The following is a 27157-nucleotide window of genomic DNA, read 5'->3' as shown; positions in this document are numbered from 1 at the left end:
AGGCGACAGCAGTTGAGGGGCCCTCAAGGAAACCACAACCAACTGTGCCAACCACCACACTTCAGTTGGTAAGTCAGGTTTTACTATTTTCTTTCAGAAAATAATCTGGTCTGATCTGGGATTGAACGAAGCGCGGCTCATTACCGAGTCAACCAAAATGAAGCATCTTAGCTAGAAATAGAAAAAGTTACTACCACTATGGGAGGTTGCACATGCAGAGACCTGGTGACAGTAATGCTGACAGTGGAAAGGGATGGGAGTGAGAGGGGGTTTGTGCTTGGATCCGCATATCAATCTCTCTTATATGATATCAACCTTGTCCACCACCAAGCATAGAAGCAAAGTGGTGGAACACTTTCAGCGGAAAGGGTGGTAACTCCTTGGATGTGGTACCAATGCGCACCACACTGTGTGGGGCAGCACCGACATCAACAGGAGAGGTACATCTCTCCTAGATTACATTAGCAATAATATAATGCTAGTGTGGGCAATGAGGCAGCCTGCGTCAATAATTGATGAAGGATAACTAATGTTTGGAACTGTAATTGCCGACAGCTCAGTACACAAATGGCATGTGTCAGAAGAGTCTTTGCTATCTGACCATAGTACTATTTTTTGCACAAAGGAATAGAGGGTACAATCAGTTCCTAGAAGAAAATTGAGAAGGGTTATACAGAGACACCGCAAAGGGGATCTTGAAATTTCTGCTTCAAGCACACTTTCGAGGATCAAAGCCCTCGCTAAAAATCACGCGGGCTACAGAGTAGTGGATGTAGCCCAAAAAGGCCATCTCCTGGAAAGAAATATGTTGAATTATTCATTATCCTTCTCATACATTAAACATGTAACCTATTACAACTGCACTCGGGTACCTACACAGAAACTGTTAAGTAGAGATAGCCCAAAAGATTGCTGGTGAGCAGATAAAATCTCGACACTCTACAGGTTAAAAAGTAAATAGTGGTTTATTGGTGTTTTCGTTACGTCATCAACCACAAAAGTTGCAGTATTTCCTATTACCTTGGAATGCACAATAGCTAAAGTATCGACCCATACTCTCCATCCACCATACTCGTACTTGATTGCGTGGTGTAGCAGCATTCTAAACAGTGAGTAAACCATATCCGATATTTTCTGTTCTTCGGTGTTCTTCGGATGAATGTAAGCCATCGCTATCAACCACTCTTGCCAGACTGACATTTGCAGCACGGTACGACGATTCTCCCGATTGTTATTACAGAGCAACGTCATGTCTGACAGAAACAGCTTCTTTACCTCCAATAGTTGCTCAGTTTGTTTCGATTGTCGTACAAGTGTAGCGACCACTTTGAGTATCACTAAAAAAACTCGATGAGTAAGTTCGACGGGTATACCAAATACTCACTTGGATTTTCAAGCCTAAAGTGCGATTCCGGTTCGGGGTGTCGTGTGTATAAAATTTGCTGGCTAATGTGCTCTGTCATAATTTCATATAAAACATTATAAGTGGGTAAAGATAAAATATCCTCGTTAAGTAACAAACGTTCGGCTAAAAGCGTGTACAAATTAAACGGGCTCATTACGTCGAACTTTCGTTTGTGGGTGCTTCGGCTAAGAAAAAATCCAAGAAGCTTTAGCGCTTGCAGGCGAATTAATTGACTTTCGGATGCTAGAAGTTTAAATATCGATCTTACTCCGTGTTTGCAATCGAACGCGGGAACCATGGAGGAGGGGTGTTCCGACATCAAGGAAATTAGCATTTGTAAGACGTCGTGCAAATTTTCATCCTGTAAAATAGAAATATATTATTAACACTACTAATCGTTACTATAGAATTTAAACAATTATAATACTTATAATCACAAGCTTATTCTTCGGGTTTTCATCTTAAAGAAAATGGACCAAATTTGCCTTTAGTATACATTTCTGGTCTCCATGTGAGAAATTTAATCGCATTATGTAAGTGGTAAAAATGCCCTGCTTAAGACTTGCATCAGCAGTTGGCTTGTGGAGGCATGCAACTATTTTTTATTTTACCAACCCATCCCACTATAGGTATATATACAAACATCCATCCCTAAACCCAGATTCGAACCAGGGGACCCTCAGTACCGCAGTCGAGTTTCCACTCCACTGCGCACGCGCGGGCCGGTGCGTAGGGATAAAATGTGGATGTGTATGAGGATTAGGGGAGTGCCAGAAAATACGTGCTGCTGGTGAAGAATATATGTATATGATAAAGCGCATACGAGGGTAAGATCAAGTGTTGAAATTAGAGATAGGATTCCTGTGGGAGTTGGGAGTACATCAAGAATCTGCGCTCAGCCCATATTTAATATCATAATGGATGTCCTGATGGAGGAAGTGTGAAAACAGACGCCTTGGACCATGATCTTTGCGGATGATATAGTGCTTGTAGATGAGAGCAAAGAAAAACAACTAAATTTACTTACCTCATGGATAGTTGTTAAGAAATTAAGAATACTTTGAAGTTCATCATCTTTCACGCCATTTCCAACCATTATTAGCTGTTTTAAAAAGAGTAAAATATAGGCACGAATTGCCAATATATCTTTCTGAGCAGGCCGAGGACCATCTAAAACAGTTCATTACACTCAATTCGAAGACTCACTTCAACTTACCCAATCCCTTCGGCATTATTCCGCTTTTCGCTCTAGGATTGACGACCCAGTAGTAGTATTTTAGCGTATGTACAGTTTGCAAGACGGTCGAGACCCTTCGCACGTTGGAGTAGATTTGCGTGTCAGACAGAAATTCGGTGGCCAGGTAAGAGTACAATCGGGATTGAACGGGCGACGGAGTGTAAATCCACAATGCCGGGTTGAAGAGTACATGATCCAGTAGCTGCCATGTGAGGAACGAGAAGCAAAACAACTAAATCAAGATGGATTTACCTGCTCCCGGTACTTACCCATGTCACATTTATTGTTAGGTAAATATAACGATTAAGAAGCTTTAGCAAAAATAAACGCAACATGCACGGATAAGTACTGGTCTTTACACAATTTAAAAAGCTGCTTAAGGGCTTATACAATTATTAACATACACAAACCTTATGAGACAAGGAAATCATCTATTCAATCATGTAACCCACTTACCTGTTTTAAGAGTAGCTCACTATTTGCCGTGAGGCAAGTGACTAAGTATTTTGTAAGATTGAGAAATGAGCCGAGAACTTCTACCGACAAATGCTCTCGCGATGATCTTTGTAACATGAAACTGATGACTAGAAATCCACGATTTTGGATCATGTGTTGCTGCACTGTTTGCGACGATTCGACTAATTCGCATATGAAGCCTAACAATTTTGAGCTACAACAGAAACGTGAGTTACATTCTAAACTTAAACATTTTGACAATTTACCATAAAGTGGGATCACGTTTAGAATCTGACGCTCCATTACATTCATAAGGCATATCCAATTGAGAAAATAACGGAAACAAAACCTGAATACCTCCAATAGAATTTAACGTACTATGGATGGAATGTGTTATCACAGCTTTCACATCCTGAAAACAAATGTCCACATCTTAAATTGGCGTAAATGAACTTACTTGTAGCATGAGAGCATGTGGAGTGTGGACGAAGTAAGAAATGTTTCCCTTTGGCGCAGACTGCAGGCAAAGCTGGCTATCTGTGGCAACCGGATTATACATGAATACTATTGCACTTGATAGCTTCCCGTCATATAAAACCTAGAAATTAGAATTTAACCGTCAGTCTTAAAATATTACGTATTCTATTCCTAAACCGCTTCATACACTGAATTCAAATCTCAGTTGAGGATATATTTCAGTTAATTGATCGTACGCAACTAATGAGTCATATACTGTGTTGAGTTGGTTCAAACATCGAGTCAATTCAACTTTGGGACAATTAACTTCCAACAAATGAACAAAGCAGTTTTATTGAAACATGTTTGGTAGATACCTATGTCACTCAGTCAGTAGGTAGGTACTTAAAATTCGAAATTTCAGTAACTCTACTCATCACTTCCGACCACACTGTACTCCACAGAAAGGTATATGATAAAAGTAGTCAATGTTAGTAATAAAACCTGAACCACCACTCTACGTTATAGGTACTTTGAAATCTATGACGAGGTGGATCTTGAGAAAAGCTTGGTTAAGGTAGTGTGTAGAACATGCTTAGTAACGAGCGACAAAAAACGAATTTTGTTCTTTCTGTCCGTCCGTCCGTCTGTGTACATGATAACGGTTTCGAATTCTCCGTTCTCCGACAAATCAGAGCGTCTGGCTAAGATCTTGGAGTTGGTGAACACGGACGTCTGCGGTCCAATGAAGACGGCATCCTTTGCAGGGGCGGTTTCGGAAAATGAACTCTACGCCGAGGTCCTGTCCGACCAAAGAAAACCAAGGCTGGATCAAGGGGAGGACCTCGAAAACGGTACCATGGATAGGATAGAGATAATCACGAAGTGGAACAAGTGCATATCTTTCGGAAATGTCCGTGAAAGAAGCTTTGAACGGGCCTAAAATGGCGCGATGCATCCTTTTAAATACTGGAGTAGATACCTACGCGTTTAGAAGCAGCTTTTGCCATTATTCGAAGCCTATGTGCTGTTCCGCTGTAAGAAAAGGAAGTTTTTTGCCAAGTTCTGGGTCGGTTGCTGACCGTTTTATAGAAGGAGTTTTTCGTCGGTGGTGTGTTTCTGTGTGCAGCCGAATGCTGCAGTCTACGTCTGCACAACATGTTTGGGGAATTGGAATTGAGAAGACCAAGTTTTTTGTGCGTCACGTTCGTTTGGGGGTATTGTTTCCGGTAGTAATTAGAGGTGTGTACGGATCGTATTGGGATATTGTCACTCGAAACATGGTAAGTAAGATTAAGGCTTTTTGACCTTTTTGATGTTTGTTTATTCGGACGCTGTGGTCCAAGTTTGTTAATTAAGATTTCATGTTTTAATTTCATTTGTAGTCGTTGAATAAATTTTGTTATTGTAATATCATACAAGTCGGATGTTTATTCGATCCCTTTAATGACGGGGAGAGATGTCTCATGTTCAATTGCATTTAATTTTGTTTATCCGCGCCCAAAGTTCAGTTAAAGTGCTTCCAAAATTTGGTAAATGACCTGCTTGGAATTTGAGGAGTGTGAGTTTGACCATTGTTTGCTTAAAATCAGGAATTTAAAGTATGAATTGAATTATTTTGTTGTGATAGGGTGCGGATGTGTACTGAGAAAAAATTCATTAAAGAGTTAGTTAGGTTTGAAAAGTGTTTGTACTTGGCCCAAAGTTAGAGGGTTATTTTTTGTGTATGGTTCTTATTGGCCACGGGCCAAGGTACACAGTAATATTTATAACCTTAAACTGTTTGTGTACAGTGTAGGAAGTCGATGGTTTGCCCTCGAAACAGAAAGCCTAAAGACAGTTGTACCAATCTCCAATAGTATAGTACGTAAGTACCTAATTGTTCTAGTAGAGTTTGCACAGAATGTATAAGTATTGATGTATACATTCAGAAATACTTCTAAATAATATCTGCAAAGCGGAGTTTAGGAAAGCAAGCTTTTTGCAAAATTATCATTACTACAGCAAAAAATACTTTTACATCATACTCAATTGCCAAATAAAAATACCTAACGCTTAAGAATCTAATGCATTAACTCAAATTATACAGGGAGATCGCAATCAATGCCCATTTAGATGTATCCCAGAACTAAAAACCAATATTTATTGGGGCCAATTGCAACCCAAACATATTGTTAACTTTTTCTTCATAAATACACAAAATAAGACAATCCAAAATGACACTTCCTGTATGCCTACTTTGTAACCTTCACTCATGAAGTTTTAATTATTTTACTGTTTAATTTATTTATACTTCATTTATGAAGAAATTAATACGTCAATACTAACTTTGGCATAAATTAAAAACAATACTTACAATTTTTACACCATATAAAATTAAAAAAAAATGTCAAAATTAAAACCATTTGTAATAATAAAGCTAAAATAAAAAATAAAATAAGTCATGCTTACGGATGGTTCGGAGTCAGGTTGCGACATGCTACTTGATTGCTCAGAATCACTCACCCTTTTGTGATTATCAGGAAGGTTCAAGTGACATTCGTTATCAAACCTAAATTGACTCTGCAAGCGAGATTTATAATTGGAAAGTGGACACGGTGAGACATTTCGACTTACTTTATAACCGGGTCCTAACCTATGCATGGCACATATCTGGTGTGTAGTAAGAGCTTCACTAAATAAATATATAGCGGACATTTGACCACAAAAAACGCGCTCCTCGTCTAGCTCAGGTGTTGCCCCAATATAACATTTGTCAAACGGCTGAAACGGAATAATTAGGAACTTTGGTCAAGCTATCCAAAGGAAATTACGTCATTTGTTGAAACGAGCCACGCCATCTCCGTGCTTGACGCTAATTGACCATTCACAAGACATTTGATTTCACTTTTTGTCCATCGATTATAAATGTAAACTATTGCAATCATATACCACTGAGGAATAGAAAAATGTTAGGCGCAAACTGTGGTCAGCTAACGTACTTACCTTTCTGGGCTGAAATTCGTATTTTACACAATGCTGGAAGCCCTTCCCTTTAATTTTCATTGATGTTAATACTAAGCAATTTCCAACGAAATGAGCAGAATATCCAACACCTTTGCTGGTTTTAAAACTGTAAAATAATAGGAAATCGTTACACTTTTCTTTACAAACTATCAAAAGCTTCAGAGAGCAGTGCAAATGGAAAACTCAAAAGGAAGAATGGACGGAGAGTTTTAACAATGAAACTGATGTTAAACAGAAAATAATAACGATAGATGAAAAATATATATGTATAAGATTAAAAACAGCAATTTCCGTTGAAACAGAAACGTCACAAACAAATACATATAAAGAGGAGAGAATCATAAAAGCCCATGACATGCACAATACGAAAAGGTGATAATTTTGAAATAACTTACCAATATAAATAAGGCTTTTCTCTTTCGATGTTAACTGAATTAATCGGATCTAATCGAAACCATGTGGTAAAAGTGAAACCGTTTTCATAAGGCCACTTAGCTAACGGAGGTAAAACAACAGCCTGAAATGAAAGAAATTAATGGCGGTGCAGATATTAATCGTACAAGTACTTACAGAGCCTTTTCTGCCAGGAAAACTAAAAAATACGTCAGGTCCATTCCTTTGGGGCATTTGCCTTAGAACGTTAAGGAGTTTTGCGGAGTGACGTGGCTGAAAAATAAAGTTACATAAGTCTACATTTAGGTATTCTCTATAATGAACTGTTTCCATTTAGAACAAAGTGATTGCAGAAAGTTGCATCTACGTATGAAGAATTTCAAGTAAATCACAATCAAAGATTACATTGAAAAGTGCTAATTTTCTTTAATAACCGTATTTAAAACATACCCATTTCCCATTCGCAGCTTTCATGGCACCAAACAAAAGCTTCAATTCTTTCACGGTAATGCTATAACTAGCGAGCACTCCCAGCATTTCTATTAAAAGATCTGCAAATAAAAAGAAACTTATTAGGTTTTATACTTTGAAAGTTTCGTGAAAAGTATTTAAAACGTTTACCGCTCGTGAAAGGGGGAAACTGTAATTGAGCATGAAGGGAAAATATTTATTCATTGCTGAATGGCGCCAAAGGAGACGATTGTAAGCGTCTTACATAAATGTATAAATTTCAATATATCCAATGTTCTCTGATAGGGACGCCGTAAAGCATAAAATTTTCAGTCGAATAAAAATCCGAACTTTAGCATTTTCCCACTTTTAAATATCGTCGAGTGAACAATGTTCCCCTTTGTAAATGGAAGAATTTTTCATATTGCAATTTTCAAACGAATGAACGCAAAAGCTTGATGTTTGATGTACAGGCACTACCTTACTTGTGCTTAATACCTAATTAAAGTTTACCTCCTACAGTGTTGGTTGGCTTGCACTTTCGTGTGCCATCCAACCCATGCTCGGTAATTTTCATCATTAACAAATAACTACTTAGGCTAGGGACCTCTGCAGCAGCGACACACAGACAAACCGAAAGTGTTTCATTGTTTTATGACAATCTTATAAAACATCTCAAATGTAATACAAGCCTTTCTGTATTAAGTTCTTTTTTTGCATTTGCATTGTTCTCTCAAACGTCGTTCTTATTATGTGCTGTACCGTTGAGTGAAGGATAAAGGATTCACTCAACGGCTATACTCAAACTTCAAGTTTAAAATGTTTCCATTCCATTATTTTTGCTGCATTTATGATAAAAGTTTCATATTCAGATCCCTATGATCTCATACACCGCTTAGACTTAGACCTATCACAGCTCTTATAGACCATGAAGATACTTTAGGTATAGGTGCTGTGGATGCAGTAAATTCTGGAGTATACATAAATTCTGTTCGTTCTGTAGTTAGACTATGGAAAGTACACTCACCAGCGGGAAAAACGGAGCAAGAGGAATTTCGGCATTAATTCGAGCACTTTTTTATCGATGCACTTTACACAGCCTCTCCCAGTCAAAGGCCCAAACCTTACTTTCAGGTGGTACAACCTGTTTTCACTGACTAGGATACCGGACTTTCGGAATAAGAAGACGGTCCCTTCGGGGGGCGAATAAGCGGGTAGAGGGCGGGGCACGCTGTTGTCCGTGGGTTGTAAAATGGCGGAGGAGTTAAACGGCATCAAGATGGGGCAAGCAACGGGGAACTACCCCATTGAGATCCTAGTGGTATTTTCCTAGAATCCGACAGTATATTCGGGGAACTCTACAAAAGGTGCTAAAAACATACTGAGAATGGGGATATCGAACTTTAGATTCCTAATATGAGCAGAAAAGTTAGAAAATTTGAAAATGAAAGGGAACTGAAACGAAATGGATTGGGTATTATTTTAGTAAGGGGAGAGGGAAGTGTACTGATGCAAGAAGACGTAATGATCTGTTACTATAGCGGAGATATCTGTATCTGTATCGTATGGGTGGCACTCCCTAGGTACATACAGACGTTTTTTCAGAGATATTAAAGGGAAGAATGGAGTAAGCATTTTGGGGCAAAAGAAAAAGTAGCGAAAAGAGATGCAATCTCAGTAGTAAAAACAATTTGACAAAGATATATAGAATTAGGAAGAAGGCATTCGATTGTGTGAAATATCTATATGGGGGATATGGTTGGGAAATGCTTGCAAAGGAATATACAAGTGAAAATAGGTGACAGAAATGAAAGGTTAGTCAGATTTGCTGATGATATGATCATATTTGCCGAAAACACGCGGGAATTGAATGAAATGTTGAAACGACTGGAAGAAGATTGAGAATAGGGTACATGTCAGTGGAAAAAGAATAAACAAATTTCTGTTTCATAAGATAGAGTAAGGTGCCAGGGTATCGCAAAATAACTTTATTTGGTAATGTACACAAGAAATTATTATATTTTAGTAAAAATAAAATTAAAAAATAACGACATTTGTCATGTGATATCAAACGCCAATCAGAGCGCGTGACGTCATTATCCTAATTGGCGGTTCAAGCAGCGATCCTCTGTGCGTTTATAGCGTTTGTCTACGTCTTTTAATTTAGTGCTTGTTCAATTTTATAGTGATTATATTATCCTAAAGTTTAGTTTTTTAAACCAGATAAGAATGGAAAGTATACAAGAGCTGATAGCAGCAAATCTGCCAAAAATTGATGTAATGATGTTGGAAATATTTCTCGCACCCAACAAAGATTTTTCCTCATTAGAATTTAGAAATAGTAAAACTGCCATACAAGTTTTGTAGGTTTTTAAGTTAAACTTAGATTTTTTGCAAGAAATGTAGTTACTTAAGAGAAATGTATACAGATGCTTTGTTTTTAGATCATCGAAGCTATCATATGAAGATGATTCAGTAAGCTAGGTCTCTACGTAAGCGCAACTTTTTTACATTACTAACGTTTTGTAGATAAAGGTCTAAATTTATAAAGTAGTAAATTTTTTTTTGGAAAAACAACTTGAGTTTTTATGGCGGGCGCTCTTATGGAAATTTACATTGGGTGCAGTCGTACAGAAGACTCTTAAGCGTGATTACAACTTATGCACAGTTAAGTCAAAATTTGCCCAGAACATAAGGTTCACGCAAAGCTGCATGCAGTTTCTTTAGTTTTCGACGAAGAAACCGACCCCAACTTGCCATCCCATATGGGGGTTCTTGTGAATACAAAATAAAGCTTACATCAAAGTGGTCCTCACAAAAATAGTGTTGTTTTTATTGAATACGCTGGGTCTCGACATGCAAGTTGTAGCCACTTTTTCCGTATGGCTTCTTTTTTGGGTACGGATATAAACAATTTATTTGGTGTCTAATTTAATGTACTTCCAGCAGTAGTAGTAGTCTTCATAATTGCGAAATGCAGCTAACACGTATATCCCTTCGGAATTCAATTGCTGGTCCAGTAGAACCATGAAAAATTTCCAAGGAAAATAATACGCACAAATTATTCTCTTGGCTCTACCATCAAGCTACTGTTACAACCCCTAAGAGTCCAAACCCTATTAAATGGACTGGAGTGGTCAGCCCCTAACGCTTTCCACAACCCAGAGTACTAGTGTCGATAAAGTCTCCTTTATCACGTGTAACAAGCCATGATCGAGTCGGATTATTCGAAACTCTACTCCTGTATCGGCAAATGGCCGAATCGGAATCGAAAGTTGTTCAAAATGCCGTCTACCGCACACGTCAGGAGTTAACGTACGTGAAAAATGTGCTACTCATGTCAATATAGTTTTCTATATTACGTTTAATGAGCAATCGTCAAGAATCCTTTTGGATTCCTCTATACTCTATGAAGCATTTCAGTGATACAGCATCCTTTGAACAGGATTTACTGGAATCGGGTAGCACGGATCAGACTTTATCCATGGAGTCATAGCAATCACCCGCCTGGGATACTTAGCTGCGCCACATGTCTATGTATCCATCATGGTAGGGCACCACTTATAGTAGTTACAATTCATCACGAAATCATTAAACTATTTACGCTGGGGTTGTGTTTATAACTGTCAGGACTGTGACGTCACAGACACCGCCATGTCACAGCGTTTTGGCGCTAAAATAAAAACCTACAATTCAAATTGCATAAATTTGCAATAATATGGTTTATTTTGCTGTAATATCATATTTTAAAGTTACAGTGGAGGTATACGAACAGTTATAACCGGTTTTAAAAAATTTGTCATCTACCCTATTAACCACAAGAGGTAGGTAATGAAAGTGGGAGAAGAGGAAGTAGTGGATGTAAGGGGCAGGGGAGAAATTGGAACAAGTAAAAACAAGTAAATATTTAGGCACAGCAATATCTGACAATTGGTCGAATGAAAAAGAGATAATGATAAGAATTGGAATGGCCCAGACAGCGTATAAGAGAAAGAGAGTGGAAGGTGGAGAATTAGAAAGACTGGAAGCAATCGAGATGTGGAGGCTGTTTAAAGTAAAATGGAGTGATAAGGTTAGAAATCTGAAAGTATTAAGAAGAGCAGGAGAAGAAAGACAACTGTTAAGCAATATATTAGAAATAGAAACTGGGTGGGTCACGTGTTGTGGGGTAATGGAATGTTGAGGAACGTATATTGAAGGGATCGGCGGAGACGGCAGGTGGAGAAAAGCGAGGAAGAAGCAAAAGAAAATGGATAGATGATTTGAAGAGAACCGGTTATCTGGGGATGTAGAGAGAGGCAATGTTCCGGGAGTTGTAGAGTAGGGGAGCGGTGCCACCTAACAGCCTGCCGCAGTGGCGTACGTAGTAATTTATTCTGGGGGGGGGGGGGATTAAACAAGTTCGTGGCACATACAGTCACCCAGTGCGTACTAGAAGGGGGGGGGGGTAAGAAATAGAAATTGGGTTGCAGGTTGCTGATGCTGGTAGTCATTTATCTATTTATTATTGTACAGGCGAAAAAGATTAGATTAGAACGGTATTTTATTTCTTAATGCTGACAGGCCCCTTTATTGCTTTTGCTTTAATTAGTCAACGAAAACTTTGAATAATAGGTATATTTCTGGGCAGAAAACCAATTTCGACAAAAAATTCAAAGGGCTGTAACTTTTGATCTAGTAGTCCGAACTTGGAACTGTTTGAAATTATGGATTCTACAGGCCACATTTTATAAGAAAATATTTTTTTCCGGTCGATCTGAGACAATTTTTTTTCTGTGCAAAAAAAAGGCAGTTATTACCTTCCTTTTTTACCAAAAATCGACTGCACCAAAATTTCTCGGAAAAAACTTTTTCTTATTAATTTTGGTGCGTAGCATCCAGAACGATTCGTACTTTTTCGATTAGACGTCTAGGAACAAACGTATAAAATTGCTTGCTAAACACCTCCTCACTGTTTATGTTTTCCTGATAGGGATTTATCTTTTGGATCTGGATAAGTGAAATGCACCTATTTTGCCCTCCTGATACAAGTTTTCTATAGAAATGCAAGGGAGTGCGTATGTTCTCCTGCCACATTCTATAAGAAAATATTTTTTTCTGGTCGATCTGAGACAATTTTTTTTCTGGGCAAAAAAAGGCAGTTATTACCTTCCTTTTTTACCAAAAATCGACTGCACCAAAATTTCTCGGGAAAAAACTTTTTCTTATTAATTTGGGTGCGTAGAATCCAAAACGATTCATACTTTTTCGATTAGACGTCTCAATCAAAAGTTATGGGCAAAAAAATTCCTGTTTTTAAAATTTAAAATTCTTATTTTCGTCATTTCGTGAAAGGCAGGACGCAGGTACCTCACCTCAGTAGCAGTACTAAGTACCTGATACCTATTTGTTATTTTGGGCATCAATGTAGCGAATTGCCGATCGATGCCGAATAGCCAAATCGTTGACTGCCAACACTGATCACTCACTGAATAGTGAATACTGAATACTACAGAATATTTAGATTTTAGTGACTTTAGACTTTAACCAAAACCAAAATTGCTCTCTATATATACCTATTATTGCCTTTATTTTAAAGTGGGCGGAGCGGATAGCGGAGTATTACCTAAATACCTAATAGCTATGATGATAACTCAATTCTTCTGGGGGGGGGGGGGATATATCCCCTTCATCCCCGTAAATACGCCACTGGCCTGCCGACTTGTAGACAACCCAAAAAAATAGTCTTTACACATTCTCTAGATGCCGTACTTATACCTATTCTTTGCAGATCGTGCACATTCTATAACAATGCTATAAATTTTGTATATCTTAAAAATATTGTAGATTCAGTAGCTTTAGTAGGTTCTGTTGATTCAAAAAACTTACAATAGGATAGTGTTTGGGCATTCTCTTTCCCATTTTGTGAAGAATTTCCCAAAATTCCTACCTCAAGATAGCGGATCTCTAAAGGATGGTGCGAAAAAAATTATGTCGAGGAAGTTTGATGTATAGTGTTTTTGAATACTCCATTTAGGAGTACAGGCATCTAGAAGAACGAAACATTTTTACAAAATCAGAAATGGAATACTTCAAAACGTTAGATATGTGTAGTTGAGAAAAAAAATTAATGAAGGCAAATGTTGGTAGTAGCTCATAAGTGAAACAAAAAATATCTCTACCACTTAATTTTTTGCAAATTTAATTGTTAAGACCGTGTAATAGTATAATGTGAAAGAATTTTTTCGTTAACGATTATGACATTTAGTCTTACGGACGAAGAGGCAGGATAAATTTGAACCATTAATGAACTTGGACAAGGTATCTTAAGCGAAGTGGGGACGGAGAACATTGTTGAAAAAATACTTTAACTTCTAGCAAGATGTATATAGGTGAGGATTTTCATTATAACAACTCGATGTTCATTTTTGGCCTAGTCTTTTGAACAATAAATCATTTATTTTTAAATTTATTATCACCCCACTATTCTCAATAGATCGATATCTTGCGTCATTCCTAGACCGGTCGACAAATGCAAGTGGCGATAGGTAAGACCTTGGTTCTTATTAACTGAGAGTTGAAAAGGGCTCCATAATTTGGTTTGAAGTTCTACCCTTCGATATAAGGGTACTAAGAAAAAGAAAACACAACGTTTGGGACTGTTGGAGACCGTAATTCTCAAGCAAAACATTTCGGATCCTCGGTTTCTTCCTTGTTTCAGTTAGAACAAGCAAGTGCTGTATCGTTTCAAAGTAAATTTAACTAATTAAGTTTCTATCTGAGTTGAAAAAATCGATTCTAAGGTCAAAATGAATTTGTAAAAGAAAAGTCGTAACTAGAGTCGTAATCATCCCCAATTTTTTTAAGTCTAGGGGTTAACAAGTTAGGTTCAGAGAAAGAAATCAGTGGTCACTAACAGAAAAACCTATATATCGATATCTGTTTCTTTAAATTTCACGTTAAATTTCATATTGAATGCGGAATGAATGTAAATATTCAACCAGCTGATGCCTATAGAAAAAGGGACAGGTTAACCCATCCAGTTTTTTTAAAAGAAAATCCCCACTTGCCTGAGTAAATTGTAGCAAAGTATTTTAGTAAAATTGAGCTAGCTGTGGATACATTTTGGGCAAAAATCTGACACTCTCGTAGATAGTCAAAATGTAGTAGGATTTCCCCACCCTGAAATGTAACCCTTACTACAATATGCTACATTAAAAAATCCAAAATGTCCGATTTTCCCATATAAGGTTGGTTAATTTTTTATTTGCGAAATAGAGATTTTAGAAATGTCATATTTGCCATCTGTTTTCACGTTCACTATATTGAATTTGCCAAAGTGGTAAAAAACTGAATATTTCTGATGGCCTTTGAGAAAGAAACCTTGCATTAATCCCCCTATTCCGCCACATATTTTAACCTACTAATCTTTAACACTGTACATTTCTGAGCGTTATTTGTTCTGTGCAAGATATCGACTAAAGTTCAAGTTTAATATTTCTAAAAATGTCCATAAATTTCGGAAGCACATCTGACTATATTAGCTTTTTTTGCAATTATTTTCTAATGCCTCAATGTGTTCTCAGAAGTAAAGTTTCCGGTCAAAGATTACTCCTATAATTTTGATGCTAGGTAGACATCTAAGGGGTTTATCTCTCATATTGAGTATCGGATGATCATACTCAAGGGCGGACTAGGTAACTGCGGGCCAGGTGGAATTGCATAGGTTACGGGTCATTAAAGTATTAGTGTAGTAATGATGGTGGCGGGGGGGGGGGGGGGTAGCTCTGAAGTGCACCACAAAAACATTTTAAAGTACTCCTTTCTCGAAAATCAATTACCATACAGTTTTTTTTAAATTGCAGCTGATAATTAAAAGTAACAAAATATACAATCCACACGAGGTGCGTCGCCTACCATTGTATTTCAGCACTTTCATGCTACGACAAAAAATGATAAATTCATTGTAGAACACTTCAATTAAAACAGAATTTTTTAACAACCTAACATCAATCCCAATTAGAGAAACGTGTTAATAATTTATTAATAATGCAAGAAACTAAATACAGCACATACTTATAAATTTCCAACGAGCCATTATGATCTACAGGCCAGGTGGCAATCGCCAACCCCCCCCCCCCCCCGGGCCAGTGCGCCCCTGGTTATACACTGCCTTTTTTTGAACCCCGAAAAAAACATTTTTTCGAAATTGGTTTCTAGTCTATAACTTTTGATTGAGAAGTCTGATCGAAAAAGTACGAATTGATTTCGATTCTACGCACCAAAATTAATAAGAAAAAGTGTTTTCCCGAGAAATTTTGGTGCAGTCAATTTTTGGTAAAAAAGGAAGGTTATACACTGCCTTTTTTTGAGCCCCGAAAAAAAAATTGTCTCAGATCGACCCGGAAAAAAAAATTTCTTATAGAATGTGGCCTGTAGAATCCATAATTTCAAACAGTTCCAAGATTGGGCTACTAGTTCAAAAGTTAATCAATTACCATACAGTTTTTTTTTAAATTGCAGCTGATAATTAAAAGTAACAAAATATACAATCCACACGAGGTGCGTCGCCTATCATTGTATTTCAGCACTTTCAAAATACTACGACAAAAAATGATAAATTCATTGTAAAACACTTTTTTAACAACCTAACATCAACCCCAATTAGAGAAACGTGTTAATAATTTATTAATAATGCAAGAAACTAAATACAGCACATACTTATAAATTTCCCACGAGCCATTATGATCTACAGGCTAGGTGGCAATCGCCACCCGCCCCCCCGTGCCAGTCAGCCCCTGATCATACTCATGTCGCAGCTGCCAAAAATGGATCTTCAAAGAGTAAAGCCTGCCAGAATCGTTTTTTTTTCATCGAAAAATATGTACTGTGCCTCACCCTTCAGGATGGAAACCCATTTTAACTCACAACCTTTTAAAAACGTAAACAGAGGGTTATGAGCTAAAATAAAAAGGCGAAGAAGGTAGAGAAAAAAGTAAATCCTCAGATTCTCGGAAGATGTCCTTATGATGGTGACTCAGATATGATGTCAATCAAGAGAATGAGACAAAGGGTAATTTCTGCACTGGATATTTTTCAGAAAACTGGGTACAGTGTTTAATTTAATTCAAATGGTCACATGAAAATTATTTTATTGTACAAAGAAATACCTAATTACAAAATGCTTTGTGGTCCAAAAAAATTGAATTTTACAAAATCAGAGGCGAAATATAAATGTAATAAGGAGAGAAAATGAATGAAATATTTACGAGAGTACCAAATTCTGGAACTGTTCTTAAATGGGAGGTGAGCGTCTCTTTTCGAATAAACGTGGTAGTTTAAAAAGACCGTCAGTCAAAATAAGCGAACCACGCACGAAAGATAATAAACCTAAACCAACATACATTCCATCCATTAAATCGGTGGTGATGCAGAATCCGAGAGCAAGTAATACATAAAAAAACTTCGGACAAAGACAAACAACTCATTTTCGATTTTAATTCGTTCTCCCAAAATATTTATGAAAAGACGCCGCGTCGAAACGACCGGTTACGGAATGGAACAATGTAAAAGTTTCGGCTAAACCATAAGCTTTTGATAGATGAGGGAGCATTCGGGCAATTTAAACGCAATTGTGCGATAATATATAGGGGTTAGTATGCGAGAAAGTGACAAAATTTTAAATTGTATTAGGAAGGTAAATTACACCCACATATTATTTGTGGGGAGATAAAGTTAGAAATGAATATAGGCGATGAAAATGGAACGATAATTTTCACTTGAGAATTCGCTTTAAGGGGAGAAATCTGAAAGATTTTGTACGTTGAAGGGGGGAGGTATTCACCAGTTCAACAATTCTCTTTATGTGAACACATTATTTGAGATTCCACAGAACTAGTCTAGTTATTTTCTCATCTAACCAAAGAGGTTTACAATTTCCACAGCTGATGGTATTCTATCGAAATGCTTGACTTTATTTTCAGATTTTCATTGATGGATATGATGGCAGTGCTAGTGATGTTCAAAACTTTTCAGATTAGGTACGGTTGTGCAGATAGAGAGTGACTGATGATGATTAATGCTTAATGCCTACACGTTTCATTCCCCTGATAAAGGTAAAGGATGGCTTTTAAATTGTTAAGGCTTATTAATAAATGAAGAACTTTCACTAAATAGGGAGATAAACATACTGTAGCATAAATGTGCAATTCAATTTTCATTTATGACTGATATGTGGCGCAATGACTGAAGCTGATACGTAAAAAATGGTCTTCCAATATCAACAAAAATGTTTAATAAAAGCGGAATACTCACCAGCCACGACAGTATCGGCGCTCCGAAGCCTTTTCAGCACGTGCTCTATGAGGCCGACGTCCGTACAAGCTTGCAGATTACGTACACTTTTTCTTAAAATTGCAATAAAAACGCTCCATATTTCCGCCTGAAACAAAATAAGAGAATGTTAGGGTCCGTCGGAGCACAATTTAATTTCGAAAATAGGTAATTACGTACTTCATCCCCATCATACACTCTCGAAGCTTATTCGGCTTTATCAAGTTGACGGATTAAACTTGTTGCGTACCTAAACCAAATTTATTGTAGAACAGCGTATTGAATATTGATTATGAAACTCCAGGGATCGGAAGTGCTGTTAACGTCAATAATGAAGTGGTGTCGCCCTTGATGGTAATTTAATGGATGATTGCATCGTCACCAAAGGGTTATATAATACATTTGGCATTTGACGTGTTGTATCATATAAAATAAATCAAACTCATAATACGTGATTGATGGTGTAAAAAATACGATTTTAATTTGACAAATTCCTAACTTTATTGCATAAACCACTAATAAATAATTTCGATTCACAACATAAACAAAACGTTTATTTTGTTCCCTCTATCTCCTTTAGTTTTCCGCGGTATAAAATATTGTGTAATAATGAAAATATCAGACAAATTTTTTCTAGTGGGTTCTTTAATTTTTAGTTTTACGAATGCGATTTGTATTGTTGTCCGTCCATCCGTCCGTACGTCCGCATTTTTGGCGACAACATGTATTTTGACCAAAACATGTCAAAGTCGCTATTCATGCACCAAGATCGTTGGGAAAAAAACTAAGAGCATTAATCTCGATGTCTAACACGAGAATTTGATATGGATCAAAGTGGTTGAAAAAGTGCCGGTAACACTGAGAATCCTTCGATATTCCGTTGTAATGGTTTATTGCTTCAAGAAGCGGAAAATAGTGCATGTTATTGACATTCCTCAAGTTTTAATTTGACAACAAATATGAGAGAAGTGGCCAAAATAAACATATTTTTCCTCGTATTTTTCCCATATAGACCAAAGGTTCCCATTGTACCGTTTGGGAAGAATCATAAAATATCGAAAGTCGGAACTTGCGGTTTTACCTAGGCGTTTGTGTATGCCCTTTCTGTATTTCCAAAATTCCTACTGTAAAACGGCACACCCCTAAACTCGAATGCAAAAATTCTGATTCTGATTGATACAATGTGTGGTACCTGGGTATAACGAATCCAAACTCAATTTTGACTGAGTCAAAAATAGATTACCACCTTACCAGAAGTCAATCAAGTCAAATAAAAACCTAATTCATTTAATCCTCTTGTATGTAACTTCGTGCCGAAGAGTCCCCCCATAACAGTAAAGCCGCTAGGGGGTGGGTCGAGTGGTCCCTGGCACACCTAAAATATAGCTCTTCCTCCTATTAGCATCTCGTCCCACCCTTAACGGTACGGAATTAAGTAAGGACTAAGTAACTTGATATGTATACGGAAAAAAAGGTAAAATATGAAAACTAGGGATCTTTACATTGGAAAAAAATAGTTTTAATATATCAATTCGTGCATTGGCAGTTTTAGACCATGGAAATTAGAACGATTTTACCCAAAAGGTGTAAATTTTTGCAAACAGTTCGTATCGAAATGCGGTTTTCGGTATAGTATTAAAAAAATGCGAAGAAAATGTACAATATTTCTTGAGCCATTTTCTGAAATTGCGTAAGAGGTGCCAAAAATGTACCTATTATTTGCAAAATTATAAACATATATGAAAATCTGGAAAAATCGCTTAGAAATGTTCAGGGGCGGCACTATGGGGTGCCGGCGGTGCAGTGGAGTGAAAAATTAACAGTTCCAGGAAATTGCACGAAAATCGTTTTCTTAAGTTACAGGATATACGCACGATTTTATAAAGGAAATGTAAAAAAAAAGCACAAAATTACGTTGAATCGTGTAAAGCATTGGATACACGAAAGTTGTATGTGTATTTTTAGCACAAAAGTTAAAAAATACGCTATTATCTTTATCTCTGTTAACTTTATCTAAAAGCTATTCACGTACTTTTTTTCCTATTTTGGTAAGGTTTCATGAGATTTTAATGACAACTAACTAAATAGAAAGTGTGTAACACTATAGCTATATGATTTACAACGATATACCATACTTTTGAGCCGCTGTGTATATTAAAATAGAAAAAAAAGTATCGGATGCCTAAATAAGAACGGAACACTCAGAAAGTAATAAAGAGCTTTGGAGTAAACAATTTTTATATAAATACAGCCAAAGCAAATGCTGGAAGTCATTTTTAGTTTCCTACAATCGCCGCTAAGGGGAGAAGCAATCACTTCAAAACGGAGACGCGAGATTTTCTTCAAAATATTAAATGGAAATGGTATTGCAGCAAAGATCTCGAAATTTGGAAACAATGTACCTACCTATTGAAATAAAGAGAGGAAAAATTCTATAACTTTTATTGTGTTTCATGGATTTTCATGAACTTGGATTAGTTTAGAAAGCTGCATTTACCACTTTTAGATAGAGCTTTAGGCTAGAGTTATAGATTACGGTTTATTTCTCCAAAAATTTAAAAGAAGCGACATATTTACCTACAATGAAACGGTATGAAAATATCTACTTTTATAAGTAACAAATCCATGTAGACACTAGACATCAGTTCAAACGACCCGCACCAAAGGCATGTAGTACAAAATCATTTGTTCCCAAAAATTGTTGTTGAAAAACGTAACCCAATTCCCAAATAACAAATGTGCTTCGTTCGGACGTCCCATTTTCCCTTCGCGGCTATCCTATTGGGAAACTTCGTCCGTAAAGTACACTTGAACTTTTCACAAGAAACGAAAAGTGTAATTGTAAACAATTTACGTAGGCGCATTTCAATCAGACATTAAAACTAGAATAAGTCAATTTTATTTCCAAAGCTTCACTTCTTGGCATCCAGATAAAGCATACTGCATTTTTTCTCAACAAAATAATCAGTGCAAAAAAATAACAAGTTTAAGATCTTTTCGTAACGCGCGTGGTCATTAAAATCCACTAAATTGCAACCCCTATTTTGTTAAACCCCAAATTCTATCAAAATTCCTAACATACAACTTCATAAATAATGAGTGGATACTGGATATGTGTTTCCCAAACTTTATTATTTCTTCCGCTTACTGGCTTAGACATGTTTCGGTGATATAATTTTGATGGCCCTTTTCAAAGCATAGGTATATGAAAGACGTTTAGGTGAAACAAAAATAAAGTTTGAGAAAGATATACTATATTATTTATAAACATCCCAAATATAAGAGACGGATCAATCGCTACAGCAGTTTCAGCCAGAACAAGTAACTGCTGAAAACGATACATTAAAGGGAACCATACATGGAATAATTTTCTAATTAATTACACCACTGTTTGGATAGGTGCGCGTATATTCGCAATATGCTTGATATATTACTTGCGCAATAAATCAATAGAGCGTTATAACGCAACACTTGCATGAACTCAATTCCCGAATTGTGGTCCTTGCTGATCACAGTAAATCAAAACTCCTTCTGTTGACGGGAGGAAGATTATTTTTGTATTGAAATGTGTAAGGAAACTTGTTACGCACCACCTGAATGTTAACCTACTCCTTTCCTTTGTAATTATTTTCATTTGTACGAAACCTCGTTCCGGTGGTTGAAACGTGCGTGCTTCGTTTTTATTGTAACAGGCTCGTTGTTCTGGATGGCTTCCAATTATCCTCCACTGTCCACAACCTCTAATTATTACGCTTCTAGTTTTCGAGAAGCTCGCTTATAGAGTTGAATTTCGTTTTAAATTACTTTACATATGTAGGGTCTCGCTAATTATTGTTTGTTATGGACGGGCGATGAAACGGGCACGTTTGTGCGCGTTTATAATTAACAACTCGGTCTCTTCATAGAGAAAAAGCTGATCTGTGAAATCTGTGAAACTGAGTCCGGAGAATTTAAATTCATTTTTGTAGTAGCTAGACCCGATTTTGGAATTTCCTGAACAAAGACCGAATAAACATTTTACTTGTATTGCTCTCTTCCTATAAAGGTAAAGCCATGAGACTAATTCACAACCAGTAAATGAAAAATTCTGTTGTCCCCCTGTGTCTTGGTTAATTTCATTTTTTTATAAAAACGTGGCAAAACTCCAAAATTCCACAAAAGTGCTTTCAAACGTTTCAGATATTTTCTTGTAAAAATTGTTAAGAAAACGCATGAATTATTGACTATTATACAACCATTTTAATGTTAAATAGGACGCTTTATTATAAAAACAGAGAGAATACGGCAAGATCTCTTAACTTTTTACTACAAAAGACACATCCCATCACGATTGTTATCTAGAACCACAGTCTCAATGCCAAACGTGAAAATTCTTCATACTGTTTGGTCATCTTTTTATAAGTACCTACAATAAGAATAAATTTAGATAAACCTTAAATATTTTTCTATCCAGAACGAGGTCCAGAAGTTTTCAGTTCTATTTCCAGAGTGCACCTGAAAAGTTCTGGAAGTGTTTCTAATTGCACAGGAATCTCGTAAAAACTTTCGAATTAGAAACTATTACGATAAACACGAACAATAGCGGAAGTTTAAACGCGCGATATTAAATTCTGCGACCCTAATAATTCGAGAAGAATGGATTTATAGAATTTCTTGTATACAGTATGGTATATACAGTAATGCGTACATAATGAAATTAATTATACCATAAAACGTCATAAATAAAATCTTAAGGCACACATAAATAAACTAAAACATTTTTTTTGTAGACTAAAGTTGGGAAAGGTTAAAAGACTTCTTAAATTACTATTATAGAACCAAAGATTTTTGATTTATATGAATAGGTAAATGTGAGGACCACGTTAAAATGACAAGAACAGAATACATTCACAAAGTGCATATTTCATGCTGCCAGATGTAAAGCCAACATTAAAATGCTAATTATTTATTACAATTACACCGTCGAGAGGCATAAATGATGGTCCTACCGCATGCGGTCACATACTCGTTACATCTCCATTTCGCACAGTAGTCGAGTAATGCCGAGCTAGCCATCAATTGTGGGCTCTCCAAAACGCGACACCTGCGAACTGGCGGGGTAAACGAGCCGCCGCCGGTTAGCAATAAAGCCCCATTGAAAATCTGGATAACACGCGCGTTTAATGTAGGCATATACGGCGTTAATGTACTTTGGCATTCTTCCACATTGCCGCGAACGAAAAACAATACGATTTTATCAGATATCATGAATTCGAGAGCTTTATGATTATTACTTGTCAAATTCTGGTCACATATTGAATAATGGAGGGTGGAAACATTACGTTGTGACAATAGCACATTCTACAACTGCCCCACGTGATACGCAATAAATTTCGACTAATTCAATGAAATTGGAAAATAACGATTAATGCGTTATTGATGGGTTTTTCGTAAAGGGCGCGTTACAGCACCCCCCTCTTGTCTACGAATTAAATCAAAACAGTGCCATGGCAATTTTTAAACAACGACATGCTCATTGAGTGACTCTATCGTAAGGTTTCTTTGTTGCGCTGGACATTGAAGTTCACTAGGTACATCACCACAAATCTCGGTTTAGCTTAACGAAGCGCCATAACTAATAAAGGAAGTCACTTGATTTGCAAATTTGGAAGTGATAATTAATAAGATGTTACGGTCCTCTGTGTGCACCACTTGTTTGCGATTTGCACAAACATTTGGTTAGTAAATTTGTCCCATAACCGTTAGAATCAACATTATCATAACGTTAACATTATCTGGCCATACAGTTTAATTACTCATCCCTAGTAGTTCCCCCGTTTCGGAACACTCCTCGCCACCCTACTCCCGCTTGGTTAGTGGACCCCACTAATTAGGATGGAATTATTCAAGCCGAAAAGTTTCCTAAATTGTTGTACTTGTAGCGGCGATTTCCCTAATCGAATTTGCCATTCTCGCGGTATACGTGCCTTTTACGTGATTGATTATTTTTTGCGTGCCGCTGAACGGGAGGTCTGCCTCCCCAACTTGAATTCGCTCAAGTGGGGCGCTAATTTCATTTTAATAATCGATGCGTGTCATCCGGCTTCAATTAAAGCGAGAGTATGTGTTGAATAGTAATTAAATGCTAAGCGCAAGATGGCGCAGGTGTAGCGAATAAACAATCATAATTTAATTACGCAAAGGGCTCGTTTGTGCGCAACCTTATTAATATACACGAGAATTTGTTTCCAAATTGCTTCGTACTAGAGTTTTAGGTTAGATTTCGGTATATGATTATAAACAAGTTGTAAATCAGCATATGCATGATTAAAGCGCATTTTTGGTAATACAGGTCAGTATTTTATTAGCGAAGTTTAAAATTATTGATCTCACGAGTAATTTTGGCTGCGTTAAATAATTAATTTTATTTAATTTCAATTGACGGTACGTCTTCATTTTGTAAAACAAATCGCAAAGTAAATAATAAGTTTTTATACTGGTAGCGCTATCTAACGGTAAAATTATAGTACCTCCGAAACCCACATCGAAATTATTTTCTTCAATTATCGATCTCACAAGTAATCTAACTCAAAATAGACTAGCGCCTGCACATCTACACTATAGCAGAAAGCTTTTAGTGAAAATTTGAATTCTCTAGCTATTGTAGTTGTGGAGATCTAACGCGGACAGCCGGCCTGCCAGCAATGACGAATATAATAGCGTATTTTTTTCAAAAATGCGCTAAAAATGTATACGACACCGCGTAATTTTATCATGATATAGGTACAAATAGTGTGACCTTTTTTTTCCTTTAAAAGTTTCACAGACACCTTGGATTTTTACTACGAGTAAATATTGGCGTTACAATTTGATCACATACTGTTTTTACTTTTTAATACAAACATTTTTTATTTACTATGCAGGTCTCAACATGTAGTGCTTAGAGCTACGATGAGCTCTATATAGGCTGATTCAACCAGAAGATCTCGGAAACCGTAAGAGGTAGAGATAGTTTAAATTTGGCAAAATTGCGTATTTTTACGCTTAACCAAATGCCGTTTTGAAACTAAAAAAATTCCGACTATTTTCGGAGATATCCCGAAAAAACGAAATTTTGCAAAATCGTTTTTATTTTTTACCGAAAAAGATATTTCAAAATAAATGACACATTATTATGGCCAATTTCTCCCTCTACAATTTAAACTACTTACCTCTTACAATTTCGCGACCTTTGTATGGCCTTCTGGCCAAGGAAAAATTCAATCCCAAAAAATTACCGCGATCCTGCCAGGATTCGAACCTGGAATCTTCTGATCCGTAGTCAGACGCGTTATCCGTTGCGCCACAGGACCTTTTTACAGTCCTCCGGCTGCTAGCCTTTGTTAAACAATGTTGTCAGTTTTCATTTGCATGTAAAAAATCGCCCAACGTGGGGCTCGAACCCACGACCCTGAGATTAAGAGTCTCATGCTCTACCGACTGAGCTAGCCGGGCTTGTTCGTTACTAATCTTGTTGTAACCTGACCTTTGTACGACCTTCTTGCAAAGAGAAATTCAGTCTCAAAAAAATATCGCGATCCTGCCAGGATTCGAACCTGGAATCTTCTGATCCGTAGTCAGACGCGTTATCCGTTGCGCCACAGGACCTTTGTACAATTCTTAGGCTACTAGCCTTTGCTGAACAATGTTATCAATTTTCATGTTGCATGTAAAAAATCGCCCAACGTGGGGCTCGAACCCACGACCCTGAGATTAAGAGTCTCATGCTCTACCGACTGAGCTAGCCGGGCTTGTTCGTTACTAATCTTGTTGTAACCTGACCTTTGTACGACCTTTTGGCCAAGGAGAAATTCAGTCCCAAAAAATTACCGCGATCCTGCCAGGATTCGAACCTGGAATCTTCTGATCCGTAGTCAGACGCGTTATCCGTTGCGCCACAGGACCTTTTTACAGTCCTCCGGCTGCTAGCCTTTGTTAAACAATGTTGTCAGTTTTCATTTGCATGTAAAAAATCGCCCAACGTGGGGCTCGAACCCACGACCCTGAGATTAAGAGTCTCATGCTCTACCGACTGAGCTAGCCGGGCTTGTTCGTTACTAATCTTGTTGTAACGTGACCTTTGTACGACCTTCTTGCAAAGAGAAATTCAGTCTCAAAAAAATATCGCGATCCTGCCAGGATTCGAACCTGGAATCTTCTGATCCGTAGTCAGACGCGTTATCCGTTGCGCCACAGGACCTTTGTACAATTCTTAGGCTACTAGCCTTTGCTGAACAATGTTATCAATTTTCATGTTGCATGTAAAAAATCGCCCAACGTGGGGCTCGAACCCACGACCCTGAGATTAAGAGTCTCATGCTCTACCGACTGAGCTAGCCGGGCTTGTTCGTTACTAATCTTGTTGTAACCTGACCTTTGTACGACCTTTTGGCCAAGGAGAAATTCAGTCCCAAAAAATTACCGCGATCCTGCCAGGATTCGAACCTGGAATCTTCTGATCCGTAGTCAGACGCGTTATCCGTTGCGCCACAGGACCTTTTTACAGTCCTCCGGCTGCTAGCCTTTGTTAAACAATGTTGTCAGTTTTCATTTGCATGTAAAAAATCGCCCAACGTGGGGCTCGAACCCACGACCCTGAGATTAAGAGTCTCATGCTCTACCGACTGAGCTAGCCGGGCTTGTTCGTTACTAATCTTGTTGTAACGTGACCTTTGTACGACCTTCTTGCAAAGAGAAATTCAGTCTCAAAAAAATATCGCGATCCTGCCAGGATTCGAACCTGGAATCTTCTGATCCGTAGTCAGACGCGTTATCCGTTGCGCCACAGGACCTTTGTACAGTCCTCAGGCTGCTAGCCTTTGTTGAACAATGTTGTTAGTTTTTATGATGAATATAAAAAATCGCCCAACGTGGGGCTCGAACCCACGACCCTGAGATTAAGAGTCTCATGCTCTACCGACTGAGCTAGCCGGGCAGCTGTCATGTCAATTAATGCTTCTTCTAAAGGACTCAATTGGACATGCTTCTCTTTATTTAATAATGATGAATTTGACTGATAACTAAAACAAAGCATATTAAAAGCATTAATATTGAAAGACAATTTTGTACAAATTTGTTGCGCAATGGATCACGCGTCTAGGTACGGATCACGAGAATTCAAGTTCGAATCTTGCCAGGATCGGTTGGTTTTTTTACGTACATTATAATTTAGATAATTTCCAAAGAAAATACGTATATTCCACCTTTGCCGTAAACGAGGATAATATTTAATCATCTCATAAAGTACGTACTTAAAGTAATTAATAGACAATTATACTGGAAGGAATGTGCGATTATTATGCGATGCAAGCTTTGTAGGGGAGTCGATGTGTCCGTCTGTCCGTCCGTCCGTGAACACGATAACTTTCAAACGCTTGGATCGACTTTCTTCAAACTGTGCACAGTTGACCTATATGCCACATGCA

The 27157-nt window shown here is 37.4% G+C and overlaps 1 protein-coding gene and 12 non-coding genes across 13 annotated transcripts in view; all 13 read right to left on the bottom strand.

The window, feature by feature from the left end:
• The window catches only part of LOC116169190 (neurobeachin), a 31156-nt gene extending 13333 nt beyond the window's left edge, over positions 1–17823 (bottom strand). The window contains exons 1-15 of the mRNA XM_031485219.1: positions 17697–17823; positions 7404–7504; positions 7131–7226; positions 6956–7077; positions 6540–6666; positions 6368–6487; positions 6171–6317; positions 6006–6116; positions 3556–3696; positions 3365–3510; positions 3099–3312; positions 2622–2874; positions 2433–2575; positions 1385–1766; positions 1021–1337 (exon numbers count right to left, since the gene is read on the bottom strand). Of these exons, the coding sequence (XP_031341079.1) occupies positions 1021–1337; positions 1385–1766; positions 2433–2575; positions 2622–2874; positions 3099–3312; positions 3365–3510; positions 3556–3696; positions 6006–6116; positions 6171–6317; positions 6368–6487; positions 6540–6666; positions 6956–7077; positions 7131–7226; positions 7404–7490 (2406 nt within the window). The 5' untranslated portion in view covers positions 7491–7504; positions 17697–17823. The remainder of the gene's footprint in view (positions 1–1020; positions 1338–1384; positions 1767–2432; positions 2576–2621; positions 2875–3098; positions 3313–3364; positions 3511–3555; positions 3697–6005; positions 6117–6170; positions 6318–6367; positions 6488–6539; positions 6667–6955; positions 7078–7130; positions 7227–7403; positions 7505–17696) is intronic.
• A 7149-nt stretch (positions 17824–24972) lies between these two features.
• Trnar-acg lies at positions 24973–25045 on the bottom strand. The gene has a single exon. It is a non-coding gene; the product is annotated as a tRNA-Arg (tRNA).
• Positions 25046–25114: 69 nt separating this feature from the next.
• On the bottom strand, positions 25115–25187 carry Trnak-cuu. The gene has a single exon. It is a non-coding gene; the product is annotated as a tRNA-Lys (tRNA).
• An 80-nt stretch (positions 25188–25267) lies between these two features.
• On the bottom strand, positions 25268–25340 carry Trnar-acg. The gene has a single exon. It is a non-coding gene; the product is annotated as a tRNA-Arg (tRNA).
• Positions 25341–25410: 70 nt separating this feature from the next.
• Trnak-cuu lies at positions 25411–25483 on the bottom strand. The gene has a single exon. It is a non-coding gene; the product is annotated as a tRNA-Lys (tRNA).
• An 81-nt stretch (positions 25484–25564) lies between these two features.
• Positions 25565–25637, bottom strand: Trnar-acg. Its single transcript has one exon. It is a non-coding gene; the product is annotated as a tRNA-Arg (tRNA).
• A 69-nt stretch (positions 25638–25706) lies between these two features.
• On the bottom strand, positions 25707–25779 carry Trnak-cuu. The gene has a single exon. It is a non-coding gene; the product is annotated as a tRNA-Lys (tRNA).
• Positions 25780–25859: 80 nt separating this feature from the next.
• On the bottom strand, positions 25860–25932 carry Trnar-acg. The gene has a single exon. It is a non-coding gene; the product is annotated as a tRNA-Arg (tRNA).
• A 70-nt stretch (positions 25933–26002) lies between these two features.
• Positions 26003–26075, bottom strand: Trnak-cuu. Its single transcript has one exon. It is a non-coding gene; the product is annotated as a tRNA-Lys (tRNA).
• Positions 26076–26156: 81 nt separating this feature from the next.
• Positions 26157–26229, bottom strand: Trnar-acg. Its single transcript has one exon. It is a non-coding gene; the product is annotated as a tRNA-Arg (tRNA).
• Positions 26230–26298: 69 nt separating this feature from the next.
• Positions 26299–26371, bottom strand: Trnak-cuu. Its single transcript has one exon. It is a non-coding gene; the product is annotated as a tRNA-Lys (tRNA).
• Positions 26372–26451: 80 nt separating this feature from the next.
• On the bottom strand, positions 26452–26524 carry Trnar-acg. Its single transcript has one exon. It is a non-coding gene; the product is annotated as a tRNA-Arg (tRNA).
• A 70-nt stretch (positions 26525–26594) lies between these two features.
• On the bottom strand, positions 26595–26667 carry Trnak-cuu. Its single transcript has one exon. It is a non-coding gene; the product is annotated as a tRNA-Lys (tRNA).
• Positions 26668–27157: the final 490 nt, after the last annotated feature.

Source organism: Photinus pyralis, unplaced genomic scaffold (genome assembly GCF_008802855.1).
Source record: "Photinus pyralis isolate 1611_PpyrPB1 unplaced genomic scaffold, Ppyr1.3 Ppyr1.4_LG4, whole genome shotgun sequence".
Lineage (NCBI taxonomy): Eukaryota > Metazoa > Arthropoda > Insecta > Coleoptera > Lampyridae > Photinus > Photinus pyralis.
The sequence above is the reverse complement of the archived record's forward strand: the minus strand, read 5'-3'. Positions and strand labels throughout refer to the sequence as shown.